General features: G+C 39.7%; 1 protein-coding gene across 1 annotated transcript; it reads left to right on the plus strand.

The window, feature by feature from the left end:
- Window positions 1-8,552: 8,552 nt before the first annotated feature.
- On the plus strand, window positions 8,553-12,077 carry FANCF (FA complementation group F). The gene has a single exon (XM_048308335.1). It carries the CDS (start codon window positions 8,616-8,618, stop codon window positions 9,690-9,692), a length of 1,077 nt encoding a protein of 358 aa, XP_048164292.1. The 5' UTR covers window positions 8,553-8,615; the 3' UTR covers window positions 9,693-12,077.
- The last annotated feature ends 2,283 nt before the right edge of the window (window positions 12,078-14,360 follow it).

Raw genomic sequence — 14,360 nt, forward strand, 5'->3', positions numbered from 1 at the left:
ATATACTAGGATGGAGAAAAGTAAAATCTTTTAACCTTAATGAGATTCACATATAAGCTCCCCTTCACTTCAAGAATGATTCTTACCATCCCACTCTCCCATATTTGCTTCACAGTGAAAAGGATGTTAAAATGGAAAATCAGATTAGTTTGTAAGTATTAACCAATGATCTTCTTAGCAAAGACTGAAAAAAAAAATTATGTATACATTCTGTGGTTTCCATTTCCTTGGTTTTATTGTTTTTATGTAAATTCTCCCAGGACTTTTCAGGTTATATGTCTGGAAGCTGCAGCCATTCAGCAGAGTAAAATTTGAGAGAATAATGAGAAATGTGCTGGAAAAATTCACATAAAAGCTTTGGAGACATGAAAATGGAAACAACAGGTACATAAAAGCCTTATCACTCAAAAAAAGAAATGTCTACCCAGTGTGTGCATATATGTGTTTTAGTGCAGCTCTCTCTGAATACACAGACGTATTATTCGTAAAGACACTGTATAGAACTGCAAAGGAGTGGTATCTGACAATTTTGAGATGTTTTCAGGATATTAAGGCAATGAAAATGAATAATCCAAATGACTTCTGGTATTAGAACCCAGACATACATATAAATATCTCTATACATAGCTGTCTTGCATAGAGTTTTATATATCTTTTTATGTAAATGAAAAATATTACCAAATCCAATATGAAAATGTGTTTATGAGATCTCCCTGAACTCTTGTGAATGACAGCAATTTAGGTGTCATGGAAATACACAGAATCTACAACTAGGAAAGAATTTTTACTTGTTATTCTTAAACATTAATATTTTTTTTCTTCCAGTACTCTTATAGCCACTTTGTCATTCAATACTAAACCTGTGACACTAGACTAAGCTGAGTCCAACTATTCTTCACTTCATACAAGTACTAGAGTATTACATATCAAACTTCCAAACCTTTAGCCATAGCCAGCCTTTATGACTCAAGTTTTATGGAATATTATTTTCAGAGGATTCTGATAAGATGATCTCTAATCTCTGATAGCTCTTTAAGACAGTTCTTAACAGGCACCCAAAAAGAGGGAGGATGGGTTCAAGCTGGAAGAATGGTTCAGAAGGATGAATTTGTGCACCTGATCCCATAAGAAAAGTACTTAAAATAAGTAGATAAGAATTTCCTTGGCTTAAAGGAAAAGAGGGCATGTAGGCAAGCTCATCAGTACATGCTATGACCTATCAAGCCCATCACCACAACAGGCAGCAAATTAAATCTCTCTAAAGGCAGTCACAAACCAAGGCAAATGACCAAAGCACAAAGCTTAATATTTTACCATTCATCAGCTGAGCAACATTAATGCATGCTCTTATCCCACAGCAAATATAAGCTAAAAATGCATTAACTCAAACAACCTCAGGCAAAACTAGTTGTAGCTAATACACACATAACAGCTGCAACTTTTTTTTGGAGTGCATACATGATCATTTAACAAGGCTCATATGGTGCAAGGGAACTTTGAATGTCTAATTTCACTTCTAATTGATTATTCACATAGAAAAAGATGACTCCATTTGCCAACCAATTACACTTACGTTTATGTCTATGATACTGAAGAGCTATACTCTAGCTTAGCAGTTTTACTAGTATAGTTCTGACTCATAGTATCAAAATTAGAAATAGAGCTAGGCAGCAAAGCCTGTCTTTTTATACAATTTTCCTAAAAATTTCGTTTTGGTATAGCCAGACATAGGTGAAGTTCCTAATTAGAGTGAAAATTAGGTTATCTCAGTGGCATGTTACATATAGCATTCTTTCAACATGCTGATTTTCAATCAATTTTCATCTAGTGCATTGCAAAACTGATGCTTGACCACTGACACCAGTTACTAAAATCATAGCCTTACTCATCACAAATGGGCATTGCTACTAATACACTGATACACTTCAAGCAGGACTCACAAAGAGGTTTCAGGGGAAATCCCCCGATGACAGATATGCCTTTTGTACAGTCTAAGGCTCATGCTGATGTACAAATTAGTAGGTTCAACACCTTTATTATGCAATTTGATCTGTTCTAATACCAAAAGCCCACCACAGCCTTGCTCTTTTTTGAGATAATGAGAGATTACATTGACACACAAAAAAATAAATCTAAGTATCTCATCAGAAGGTATGGAAGGGGTGACATAGTCTGCCAGGTAGTGGTTTGACTAATAACCTCAGTTTTCCACAGAGTTTGTTGCAGAAATAGAAAGAAATTGTACAAGAATGGTTCACAAGTTTAGAGTCTTCACTACGTGTAAGATAATAAGTGTGGCAAACTTGTGCCTAACACACAATTTGAGGCAGCTAAACAAGTGTCCTTACAGTTAGAATGTGAATATTAGTGCCAGAAATATAGAAGATGATCATACACGTCTCTCAATGTATTCATTTTCGTAATTTACAATAACACCCCCTTACCTAAGGAAAGACCATTTTGGAGTTTTATAATGCCAGTTAGAATGAGTAAACAATGTCCTACATTTCTGTTCAGGAGAAATAGTATAACCATTTTATAGCCAATATGACTTCTGAGAGGAAGGAAAATATAACAATGAAACCCAGACTTCTGGCTACTTTGATCAATTTTGCCTCAAAACTGGTATTTCCTGCCAGGGTGAATTTCACTGGCTCCATAACCAGAGTGAAGAAACCCACTAGTTCCATAAAACTTCATATGAATGTTTTACTTGACTTCTCAGCTTAGATAAAACAGCAGAGTAATTCATATTAAATGCAAGGCTTGCGAAACTGTTTTGCAGTGCTTCACTGAAAAGTGGGCTTGTTTTCAGGGAGCTGTGAAAATGACTTCCCAGATTTTTGTACCTAACAGACACTTCTCTTACTTCCTCATCAACTTTCTTTGCCATGTATCTTATCAATCAAAAGCTGTAATGGAGGAACATTTACTACAGCTTAACACAAACGTAGATGAATACCCTCAAAACTCTTATTTTAATGCCTATTTTAGAGATTAAATAAAAAAAAAATAGACTTTGTTGGGGAACAAACAAACATAACAACAAAACAGAAGCAAAACTTACAACACAGGAAACAGTGGCCACCCCTGTTCATACTATCACAGTTACTTAGAAGAAGCATACAGCAGACATGCAAACAATCCAATGTGTTGCGATTGTAAATCTGTAAATCTGCTCTAGCCTATCATTTAAAATATGCCCTGTTCTCTCTTCTGTTTTCTTCTTTGCTTTTAAATAAGACAAAACAAAGGTTATTTTTTCAGACTGTGTAATGAAGTGATAATTCTTCTGTATGATTTTCTTTAAGGTGTACCTATTACCATATCCCGCAGCTGTATGGAGGAAGAGAGATATCCAACAGGCAGGAATTGTGCAGAAAGATTGATTTATTTAATTATTTTACAAACTCTTTTATAGACTTTTTTTCTTCATAGTCTAATTGGACAAAGGATAAGCCACCCCTTGGGGGTGAATGGCTAAAATCCTAAACCACCCATTGTCAAAATATTTTCCTACTGTACTATAAACAAAGCTCGGCAAGGTCGCAGGTGTTCATGGTTTATACACTTTGCAAATATCTTCCGTGAGAGAGGAAAGTATCCCACAGACTTAGAAAGTAGCAAGAAAAATTCTTGCTAGCAGCATTTTTGTATCCACAGTGTACCATTGTGAGTTTCACTTCTTGTTAGGTAAAAATAGAGAGACTGCGTAGTTTACGTAACATGAAATACACATCCAAACACACCCTAAAACAATATCAGAGACTACTACAAGTATCATTAATAGAGGAAGAAGGTTGATATTAAATAACCAATTTGGTTTCTTTTTAAAAAAGTAATCAAGCAGGAAAGCACACTCAGCACACAGTGCTATTTGAAAATCCACGCACCATTCGATCCACCTGTCTTGGGGTTACTTTGTGTATCCCATATAGTGGCCCTATGCCCAGGAATTAATTTTGTGCCTTTCTATGCCTTTAAACTGAGCCTGATAGGGGGGAGGAAACCCTAAGCAAAACTTCTTCAAAGCAGCTTGCAGCTTGTTCAAGGTCACACAGAGATAGAGACTTTTTTTTTTCAGCTGCGTCAGGGGAGCGAGGAAGCACCCAGCTTGCTGCTTTCCAGTCAGCTTTTGGCCAGTTGTTCAGCTTCTTTTTCTCTGGAGAGAGACTGAGAGTTGAATTTTTTTTTTCTTCCCTGGAATTTCGGATTTTCTCCCTTTTCTGCTGGACTCCTTCAATATCGGAACACATCGGGAGGACTTTCCACCGAGCACAGAGGGCCTGGCCCTGGGCCAAGCCCCAGCTCCGAGCAGACCAAAGGGAGGACTCTGACACTTTCCCAGGTTTTTTCTCCACAGCAAGAGATTTTATTATTTAGCATTATTATTCTTTTCCCATGTGTTTGTTAAAGAAATAGTTTTTATCTCTTTCACTTTCCTTCGAGAAAATTTTTTTTTTCCCAAAGCTGGTGGGGGAGGTATGGTTGTGACCTGCCTTCTCTCAGAGGATATATTTCTAAATTTGGCCAAACCAGCACACCACCCCATCTCTGTGTTCTTACTGTATCTCCTGACATCCTAACATGAACTTTCCCTTTCCTATCCCCTTCCCCAATATTAACTCTCTACCTCACCTCCTCAGTCTCTCAGTACTCTCTTAAGTATCTCCCAACTATCCTAAGGTGTTCCTCAGGTAGAAAACCAACTCAGCACTGTACAGATACTTTTAAACAATACGTATACAACTCAGCAATACCATTAGGTAGCAACAGTCGTAATATGAGTTGATAGACAGTAAGTACAATTTTTGAGGCTTAGTAATAATGGTAATTACTATGGAAGAACCCTATGGCTACACAAGCTATTACTTATCTAGATCCAAGACTGGTCATAGAAAAGAGTACTAGGTCTTAAAAATCATATGCAAATAATTCACCTGTAAGAAAAAGCCAATTTTTCAATTTAATTTGATTTGATTTGATTGCTACATGGTACATTGCCCCAGCAAATGATTCAACTGATAAATAGATCCCATTCTTGCAGTGGAAGATCCTAGAATGCGTTCTGAGAATGGTCAGGTTCTCAAATAATAACACAAACTTAAGAGAAGAAAAGGAGTTCCTTTAATGGTGAGTGTAGAGAAAGAATTACAGTTTTTACGGACTATTGTAGTGTAACAGAATCATAACAGTCTCACTGATACCTTGTTTCTTTTTCATTCCTTGAAATAATTTTCTAATGCATTCTAATGCAAAACTCTGCTGCTCCTTCACATTAGGCTCTATTTTTTATTATATGCATCCCGATCATGACAGGAGACTAAATGCAGCTGCAATACCTAGAAATACACAAATGTCTTTTTGCATGAACCATTTTATTACAGAGATATCAACCTGTGCCCTTTTGAGGAAAAATGTTGATATTTAGAATTTTCACCCTAAGTAAAAAAAAAAAGCTGAAATATTCAGAGTTTTTCATGAAATGGATATTTAATTTTTCAGTTAGCTCTACCGAGACCCATTAGGACACACAGGCCATCTCCTTTCCCATGCAAGAGTATTCCAGATAACAGTGTTTTTTCCAGACTACTTAGAATTTCACAACCTGTTTTTGTTAGTTTCCCGGTGCTGCAAATGTGATTATTTGATTTCTTTCAACTGAAAGATACAGAGACATACACTATGAGGATATAAACTCATATGCTTTATCCAATAAAGAAAAAGAACAGTAATGTGAAAGAATTCTTGTGAAAAGTTGTCTGATGTAAAGGGAAATATCTTTTCCTCTTTATGTCATGGAGCATATGCACCTCCAAAAACAACCCTACCAAAATAAAACATGGAATTCACTGAAACAGTCTTCTTCCTCTGTGCCACAACCCTTCATTCAAGATGTGCTGTATTAAACCAGAGAGGCCTATATATACATGTCTATATATATATATTACATATTACATACTATATATAAAATTTTAATTATATTCCAACCACTCCAGGTTTCTGTCACTTTTTCATTTAAGTAAAACACAGAGTAACATCCCAAAGTGCTGCACTCAACTGTATGTAACTTCAAAGTTTGCACGTTCCATCTTCTCTTCATTGTATATTATTTTATAATATGCATTGGAATATACAGGTAAGGCAGATGATAGGTAAGTATTAATTTGTTAATTACAATAGCAATTCTATTGTTAACAATGCAAGAAATCTCTAGACATCTGTAGCAAATTTAATGTTTAATATCTAACAGAAAGCTTAAAAGAGATTTTTCAGGGGAAAACCAAGTATTTTAGAATGGTACCTTGAAATACATTATATTCATAGACATTGAGAGGTTGTTATGAGCTCCTTCAATCACAAACAAGGGCCATAGAATTTCACTCCAATGCCTATATTGGGCCCTTAACCTACAGGTGACCTAGAGCATCAAGCCTACAGCTTCATGTTTTTTTCAATAATAAATAAGAAAAATAGGAAATAAGAAAATAGGATAATAGGTCAGGTGAGAGATCTGTTTTAGTGAGTGTACTTGAGAAAGACTTTTACTAAACAACCATCTAGGGCAGTCTACAAGAGGGTTTAGAGAGGGGAGCCTAGTATCTAAACCCTTGCAAATTTCTTAATCTGTCTTTTGCTTTATTTTCGAAGTGTGATGTGAATTAGAAAAGCTGGTCACCAACAGCTTTGATGTTACTTTTAGCCCAAGGATCTGTGGACATGAGACAAGGTCTCCGCACATTCCTAGTTAGACACAGAATTCTAATGGGTTCAGTGGCTCTGTCCACATATTTCAGTTTTCCTTAGTGGAAAAGAAAGCAGTAGAAGCAAGTTGTTGACCTCTTTCTTGTCTTTCACCCATGTTAGTTTGAAGTCAGAGCTACAAGTGTTGTGTCTCTTACTATCTAAGCTACCAAGAGTCCTTGCACACTCCATCACCCAAAAATGCTATTTGTTTAATAACAAACTCAGGGGAAACTATTTGCAGCACTAGGATGTATAGAAGAGAACATACATTCTGCATGAGGATGCATAATGCTCTTTCAAGAGAAAGGGCATTATAGTTTGCCCTACAGTAGTGTAGCTCACAGGATTATAGTTTGGTTTTTACTACTGGTTCCTGCAGTAAATTCCAGTCAAACCTTATTTACTATGCCAGGTGTTGTAAGTGCCTTTCAGAAAGCTAAAGGAGTTTCTTGGGCAGGTTGGCACTGTTATCCCAGGACAGGACACAGGGCCATGTCCTGCTAGGCTGGGTGAGAAGGGTGTCCACCCTCTTCCCCTGGGCATTGCTGCAACCCAACTCAGCCAAAGGCACCAGGGACTCACCATGCACTCACCAGGCCACTCTGCTATCTCCAGACCTGCTCCATTGGCTAGGATTGTGCCACAGGGCTGGCAAACTTCCAGAGGAATATCCAGCAGCTCCCAAACCTCACAGCTCCAGCACCTGGATGCCACTGGTGCAACCCTGAGGAGCAGGGGCACAAAGGTGCTCCTGTGGAAGCTGCCAGAAGCCAGACCAGCCTGTTCAATTCCACACTCTGAGGGAACATGTAGTGTAGCTCTGTCAAAGAGATGAGGATAGAGGGAAAGAACCTGTAACCCAGCAGAGTGGAAGCCCTTGAGGCAGTGGACATTAGGCAAGCACCTGAGAACAGTCACTCCAATACACAGGCTGTGTGAAGCCATTCCTAATACCCCTTGCTTGCTGCATAAATTTGTCCTTCAGCTAGCAGAGGTGGAAGTAGAGGAGTCACCTCTTGTCACTGCAGAGAGGAGTCGTTATAGTGTTTCTACCATGTTGTCTGGCGGCATCTGTGTGGGAAATACCAGCAGCGTTAGTGCCCGGGCAGCCAGGGCAGGTGTCTGCCATTACCCCTGCAGGCAGCCAGAGGCTTGGCACAGGTATTCGGAGAAGGCCTGTTGCCCTGGGGAATCTCTAATGAGCTATGAAGCCATTAACTGGAAGGGCAGAAGGGTGAGCCCAGCCCCTGGCAGAACACTGAGCCGTGGGTAGTGATGGGCAGCCAGCCCTGCTCCCTACTGAGCTCGGACATGGCTGCCCTCCAGGGACTGAGCTATCACTGAATTTGGGAAGTACCCCCAAAGGTGGGGCAGGGGGGCTTTGCTCCTGAAGAGGTTTATTTTTTAAGGGATAGTTAGGAATATTATGCTACATATTGCTCTATGCCTCTTGGCATAGACAGACCGGCCGGTCGCGGGAGGTGATTATCCTGCTCTGCTCTGGTGTGGCCCACCTTGAGTCCTGTGTGTAGCTTTGGGCCACACAATACAAAAAAGAAAGAAAGCTACTGTAGAGCGTCCAAAGGAGGGCAACGAAGATGGTAAAGGGCCTAGAGGGGAACGATTTACTTTAAAAAAATATATAATAATCGTGCTCGGTTTTTATAATTTTAATTCGGCTCAATTTCCCGCTCTCGGCTGAGTGATCGGCCGGAAGGTGAGCGACGACTCCTTTAACAAAAGCTCGATCCGCACCGGATTGACGTCCCCCTCAGCCAATAGAGTTACAAACGCCATCCCTCCGCGGCTCGGGTTGGCCCCGGCTCCCGGCCGGATCCCGCTCAAACCTGTAGCGCCAAGACTGGGGCATGGAGGTCGTGCTGGGGCAGGTGGAGCAGCTGTCGGCACTCCTGATTGTGTCCCGCTCCGCGTTGGTGCGGGACTGGGACTCCCTCACCCTGGACAGGGCTCTAGAGTGGGCCCGGTATTTCCAACACCTCTATGATCGGTTCCGTGCCCGGCCCGAGCTCCGGGAGGCCCTCGGGCGGCGGCTGCGCCGGGCTCAGCCGTACCCTCTGCTCGGCTTCCCTACACTGGGCCGCTGCCCACAGCTGGTGGGGCTGGCGCTGCTGGAGAACCGCGCTTTGCCGCCTGCTGCCTGCCGCAGCCTGCTCCGCAGCCTTCTGCAGCCTCCCGGCGCGGGGACCGGCCCCGAGCCCCGCGGCCTGGCGCTGCTCGCCCGCCGCAAGGCCGCGGCCTGTCTGCTGGCGCTGCCCCGCCGCCCGCCGCGGTGTCCCCCCGGGCAAGAGCCGCAGCTGCAGGCGGAGGCGCAGCTGCTGCTGAACCGGCTGCGGGAGGAGGGGCAGGAGGTCGGGGAGGCCGCGGGGCAGCTGCGTTGGTTGTGCGGTGTTCTGGAGCAGCTCCCCCAGCCCCGCGCCTTTGAGGTCGTGGCGGCGGCGCTGGCTCTGCTGAAGCAGGGGAGCGGCGCTGAGCAGGCCGGAGACAGGGATCGAGATGAGACCAGCCTAGACGGGTACCAGGCGAATGCTGCAGAAGACGGATGCACCGCCGGGCTCCTGCTTTCCTGGCTGCTGGGCAACCAGGAGAGATTTTCTGCCTTCTGCCTTTGCCTCCCATGTTCCCTTCTTGCCTTTCTAGCTGGTCACTATTCTCAGTTAAGCAGATCTTATTTGGACCTCTTAACCGCCTGGGGAAGCCACTTGCTCTATGATCCCTTGCAGGGAAGGTGGATTAAAAGTTGCTTTGACAAAGCTGAATTGTCCTGGGAAGAATTAAGGGAGCGCTTCAGCTGCCTCTGTCAGGGATCTACACTGCTTAAGGAACAGACCCAAGCTGCTCTGAAACTCCTGAAGACACAAGATGGAGACTTTAAAGTCTGTGGCCTAAGTGTGTGGAGTGACTTACTGATGGAAGTAGGCTGCTAATGCATGCACACAAAAGCAACATGAAAACTTACAAAATGAAGCAAATCTGGTTAACTTTATCTGATGTAAAAGGCAAGACAACTACACCTCACTTTGTTGAAAACAAAATGTTACTGTAACTGCTGATCACAATGGTTCTGACTGCAGCTGGTTCTGAAGTCTTTCAGGAAGGCCTGGTGATTTCTTGTAATTGTGCTGTTATTTCTGGTCAACACAGAAAATTTCTTCCTTTTCAGTACTTGCTGATTAGTTATCTAATAAAATGAAGAAAATCCTTTATGCTTCAAATATGGAGTAGTTTCTGTTTAGAAAGTATGGCAGTTCAGATATGGTTGTGTTAGTAATTTTTCTAAGTCTCGGAAGCTGAGCAAAAAAGGTTCAAAGGGAGGGTGGAGTTTCAAATGTGGAAACCCCAGATTCAGGGTTCATTTAGTAGTGATTGTCCTTATTGGGCTGTCTGCTCTGGTGGCCACTTCCATGCTTCTATAGCTCTTGCACATGACTTAGCCCCAGGCTCAGTGAAGAAAGTGAGAGGAAGCCAACTGGAACATTTGAAAAGTTCTAAAATAGAAGTCTTTATTAGTTGCTATGTTATTTGATAATACACAGGTATTTCCTAAGAAAATGGCAGTAAATTGTAGGATGTTCTGTGTGGTTTTCTTCCCATTTCCATAATTTATTTCATGATTCATTGCTTTGTGAAGCAGAGAAGTGAGTGAACAGCAAAATTTTTTATTGTCTGTATATATAATATGTATTAAATATTTATAAAACTTTGTCTATATACGTACACAAAATTTTATATAATTGTATGTATAAAATATGTGGTATGTAGTATATATATTATTTCCCCTCTTTGTTATTTTATGTTTTATCTGTTTGTGTGAGGAAAACTTGAACAGGGTAGTTTCTACCTTTCCAGTCTCATTAAAATTCGTATTGCAATGCAGAAGTAATGTGTATATTTAGCTCTGTAAAATAGTATTGCCAAAAGTGAGCACTATAAAAAGAGAATAGTCAAGGAAGATGAAGGAAACATATAGAACTACTGCAAAAAGAGTTATTCATTAATCTTTTGTGTGGAGGACCTATCAGAGTTCCTGCAGACCATATTCTTACAGTTTCAAGATCAATTGAGACATCTCTTTTGTTGCAAAAGTCCTTTAGAAGGGGTTAGAAGATTGTTCACTTAAAGCAAACAAGCTATTAAATGTATAAACTGTATTGGAACTAATTAGAGTAGTAGTCTGTATTATGGCAAGAAATAGTGTATATAACTATGGCTGATAATTCTGTATGGCACAACTAGAGTGGGAAGAATCTTGTGCTTTTGAAATGGAAGCAATTAGTACAAGGATTGAATATCATCTGGGAAAAGAAATGATGGTTATTTGAACTTGTATGGAAGTAATTAGAGACATACACAAGTTCTTTTCCTTCCCCTATTCTAAAACAGAAGAGATACTTAGGGGTAGCACCATTATGTAGTTAGAAGGACAGGCTACTAACCTATCAAAAATACAACTATTTTCTTTGTATTCCTTACCATGTCACTTCAGTGAGACAATGAAATTTTGGAGATCTGTGGATGAACATATTCTAAAAGTACAACTGTGGCAGTTGTCTTTCTCTGTCTTAAATGGAGTTGTTGCCCCTTCTGGAACTTGAGGTCAGTCTTAAAAGACATCAATGTCAGTGGACCTCCTGACTGAGTCAGTATTTCTGTGGTATCAAAAAAAAAAAAAAAAGAAATCTGTCTAAAAATCTGTCTGAAATCTGTCAGTGTTTAAAACTGCTTAGACGTGTAAAGCATGAAGTTTGAATTTATGTTGTCTAGCCACAGTTCCCTGTGTAATGTAGTTTTGGCATTTGGTATGGAAACTCTGCACTTGAGCTTGCTCTTAATGCCTTTAACAGGCATAAGATTTTTTTGTCTGTTAGAATACTTTCTGCTATCAGAGGTTCCTGATGAATAATATACCCAAACATACTAGTCAAAGTTATTTGCTTCTCCCCAGATATACATTAAGGGTGATTGTCAAATATTGCAATAACCTTACAAATGCTATAGTATCAAACCAAGCCTCAACTATTAAAACCTACTGTTCCCAGGTACATCAGTCTCTGGGACAAATTTCAATGAGAGTTAAGTCTTAGTTTTGCTTGTCAGGGTAGATATGTTTTCTAATTATACTCAGAATGTTCACTATAAATTAAGTCTCTTAACTATTTATAGAATAAATCAGATCCTTGTAGGGAGTTTCTTCTTGCATTTGAAGTATTTGAAGTCTTGCTTTTTGATAAACAAGCTTTGTGTTGTAAAATTCAGTTCATGAAGACATATGTCTTCTTTTCAAGTAATGTTTATTACACCTTTTTAACTAAGTGTAACTACAGAATCTTTTACTGGCATAGCTAGGAAGTAACAGGCCCATCAGTGACTTTATTAAGAAAGTAAAGAAGTAATCGTGGGCATGGATGGGAAAGAGAGGCCAGTATAGACAATATATACTTGATTTCCAGTTCTGTCTTCCTTATAGAAACAAGGATAGTAAAAGGTAGTTTAATTTCAGTGAGACAAAAGCACCTGGTTATAGCAATTACACAAAAATGTTCCAATCTGTCCCAAATACATTATAAAGACATGCCAGATCCCTGATTACCAAATTCCAAAATCCATCTGGCATTCATTGAACAAATACACTGGTCCACATTCCCTATTATTTCAGCGTGCTTGTTGAGTTCTCCAGATAGCTGTGTGAATGATGAATTTTCTTTGGAACTCCGTTTTTAATAAAAGTGTAAACGGGAAAGGTGTGATGTCTGTAACCTCCTCCCTCTATGTATTTGCAGCTCATATGTGCAAACTCTTGATAATCTCAACTATCATGAGAAGCAAGATACTGTAAATGACAGGCTAAGGCCTCTTCCTCAATCACCTTCCTCTTTTCTTTTTCTTAATAAGGAGAAGCAGATCTCTGCTATTTATGAAATGATGATTGAAGAAACTGCTATGCTTGTGTTTTAGAAGATTGGTAGGGATTGTGGAATGCATCAGGAGGATATTACTTGCCCAATTAATAGCCAAGATATTTTCCTGCTATTGATGTTCGGTTTTTTCCTCCAAGTAAGAAAAAACAATTTAGCCCTTGTCAAACAGAACTGTAACTTCACAAGTGATATACTATGAGATGTCTGGATACAAAGTAGCCTTTTTCTTACTTTTCTTGTGAAGTGTCTGTTCTCTTGTACTAGGCAAAATCTAGAAGAAAGCAAATTATATTCTAGTAGTTTGCGGTATCTATGCAGATACTAGAATAAAGATAAATGATGTAGAATAAATTGTTCATTTATGAAAACAATATTAGCAAATTGGTACCATTCAGGTGAATATACAAGCCTGACTGTGACAATGCATTAGCATGATTTTTTTTGCACACAATGTTTCTTTCCTCAGCCCTCTCCCAAACAGGTGAATAAGGATCTAATGTTCTTTTTCTTTTCAGTGACAGTGAAGGATGATTTTTTTTTCTTCTCATGTATAAGAGAATATTTTTTAGGTCATGAAGGCAGACTAATATTTTGATCACATGAAAGTAACATTTTCAGATACTGTTTAACTAGCCAGTTAAAGCTGTATGGCTAATTTTAGTTCTGCTGTTTCTGAAAAATGGAAGATTTAAAGCTAAATTCTATTCCTTGTGAACAGTTTGGATGAATGACCCATTGCAGAATGCCAGCAAAGGCCCTACATCATCGCTGTTCAGAATACAGCAAAGAGCAGTAGCATGGGCACCATGTACTTACTTATTTGATGGGCAGAATTACAGAAAAATAAATAAAATTCAAGTGGAAAGGGTGAGGAGAAAAGGTGGAAGGCTGCTCACTTTTGAAGACCCATTGAGAAAGGGTAGATTTCCCCTTCACTGAAACTGAATGGCTTTGCTACTGCTGTGGACAGCATTGGGCTGGTAATTTTGTGATAAAAAAAGATCAGAAGAGTTTTGATTTGATGTTAGCTGCTCTTCCAAAGCACTCATCCTCTGTGTGCCCAAATAACCACATTGATCAGTGGTTTAACAGGCAGAATATTAAGGTAGTGAATGAGAAATGTAGTCACGTGTGCAGGGTAGGAAACTGTTTATTTAAATAGGGGCTGGTCTCACAGAGGTGAGACCAAAGGAATAGCATCATATCTGCCCTGGTATAAAATAGATTGAATATCCCATGTATGGTCTGGAAAACTAGATTTTTATCAGATAATAATCAATATAATTACTTTTCACAAGCAGTTTGCTCTCAGTATTGTGTCTGTCTCATGAGGAATTAAATGTTATTTGTACCAAACACATCCTTTATTAATCAGTTATGTGCCTTACTGAATTTTAGATTAAGAGATGCTGGACAACCTGGAAAAAAATTACATGTTTGTTCTACCCATGTACTTCTTTTTAAAAAGTCTCAGGATAAAAAAATGACAGTAGCAATGAACTAGACCAGAAATAAACACATAGTTAAGGCGCATCCTCTTTGATAATTTTTCAAAAGTAGCCTACTAAGACATTAAGCTGGTAAAACTAGCTATTACTTCAGTACTGAAGTCATTCATGTGCCACCACCACTTTAATTCCTTTTGTGCCAGTACCTTAGAGTTACTGATATTATTTT

The sequence above is a fragment of the Corvus hawaiiensis genome, chromosome 6 (genome assembly GCF_020740725.1).
Source record: "Corvus hawaiiensis isolate bCorHaw1 chromosome 6, bCorHaw1.pri.cur, whole genome shotgun sequence".
NCBI lineage: Eukaryota > Metazoa > Chordata > Aves > Passeriformes > Corvidae > Corvus > Corvus hawaiiensis.

What these genes read in the sequence shown, in the direction of transcription:
- FANCF (XM_048308335.1), top strand. Translation starts at nt 8,616, where the DNA reads ATGGAGGTCGTGCTGGGGCAGGTGGAGCAGCTGTCGGCACTCCTGATT.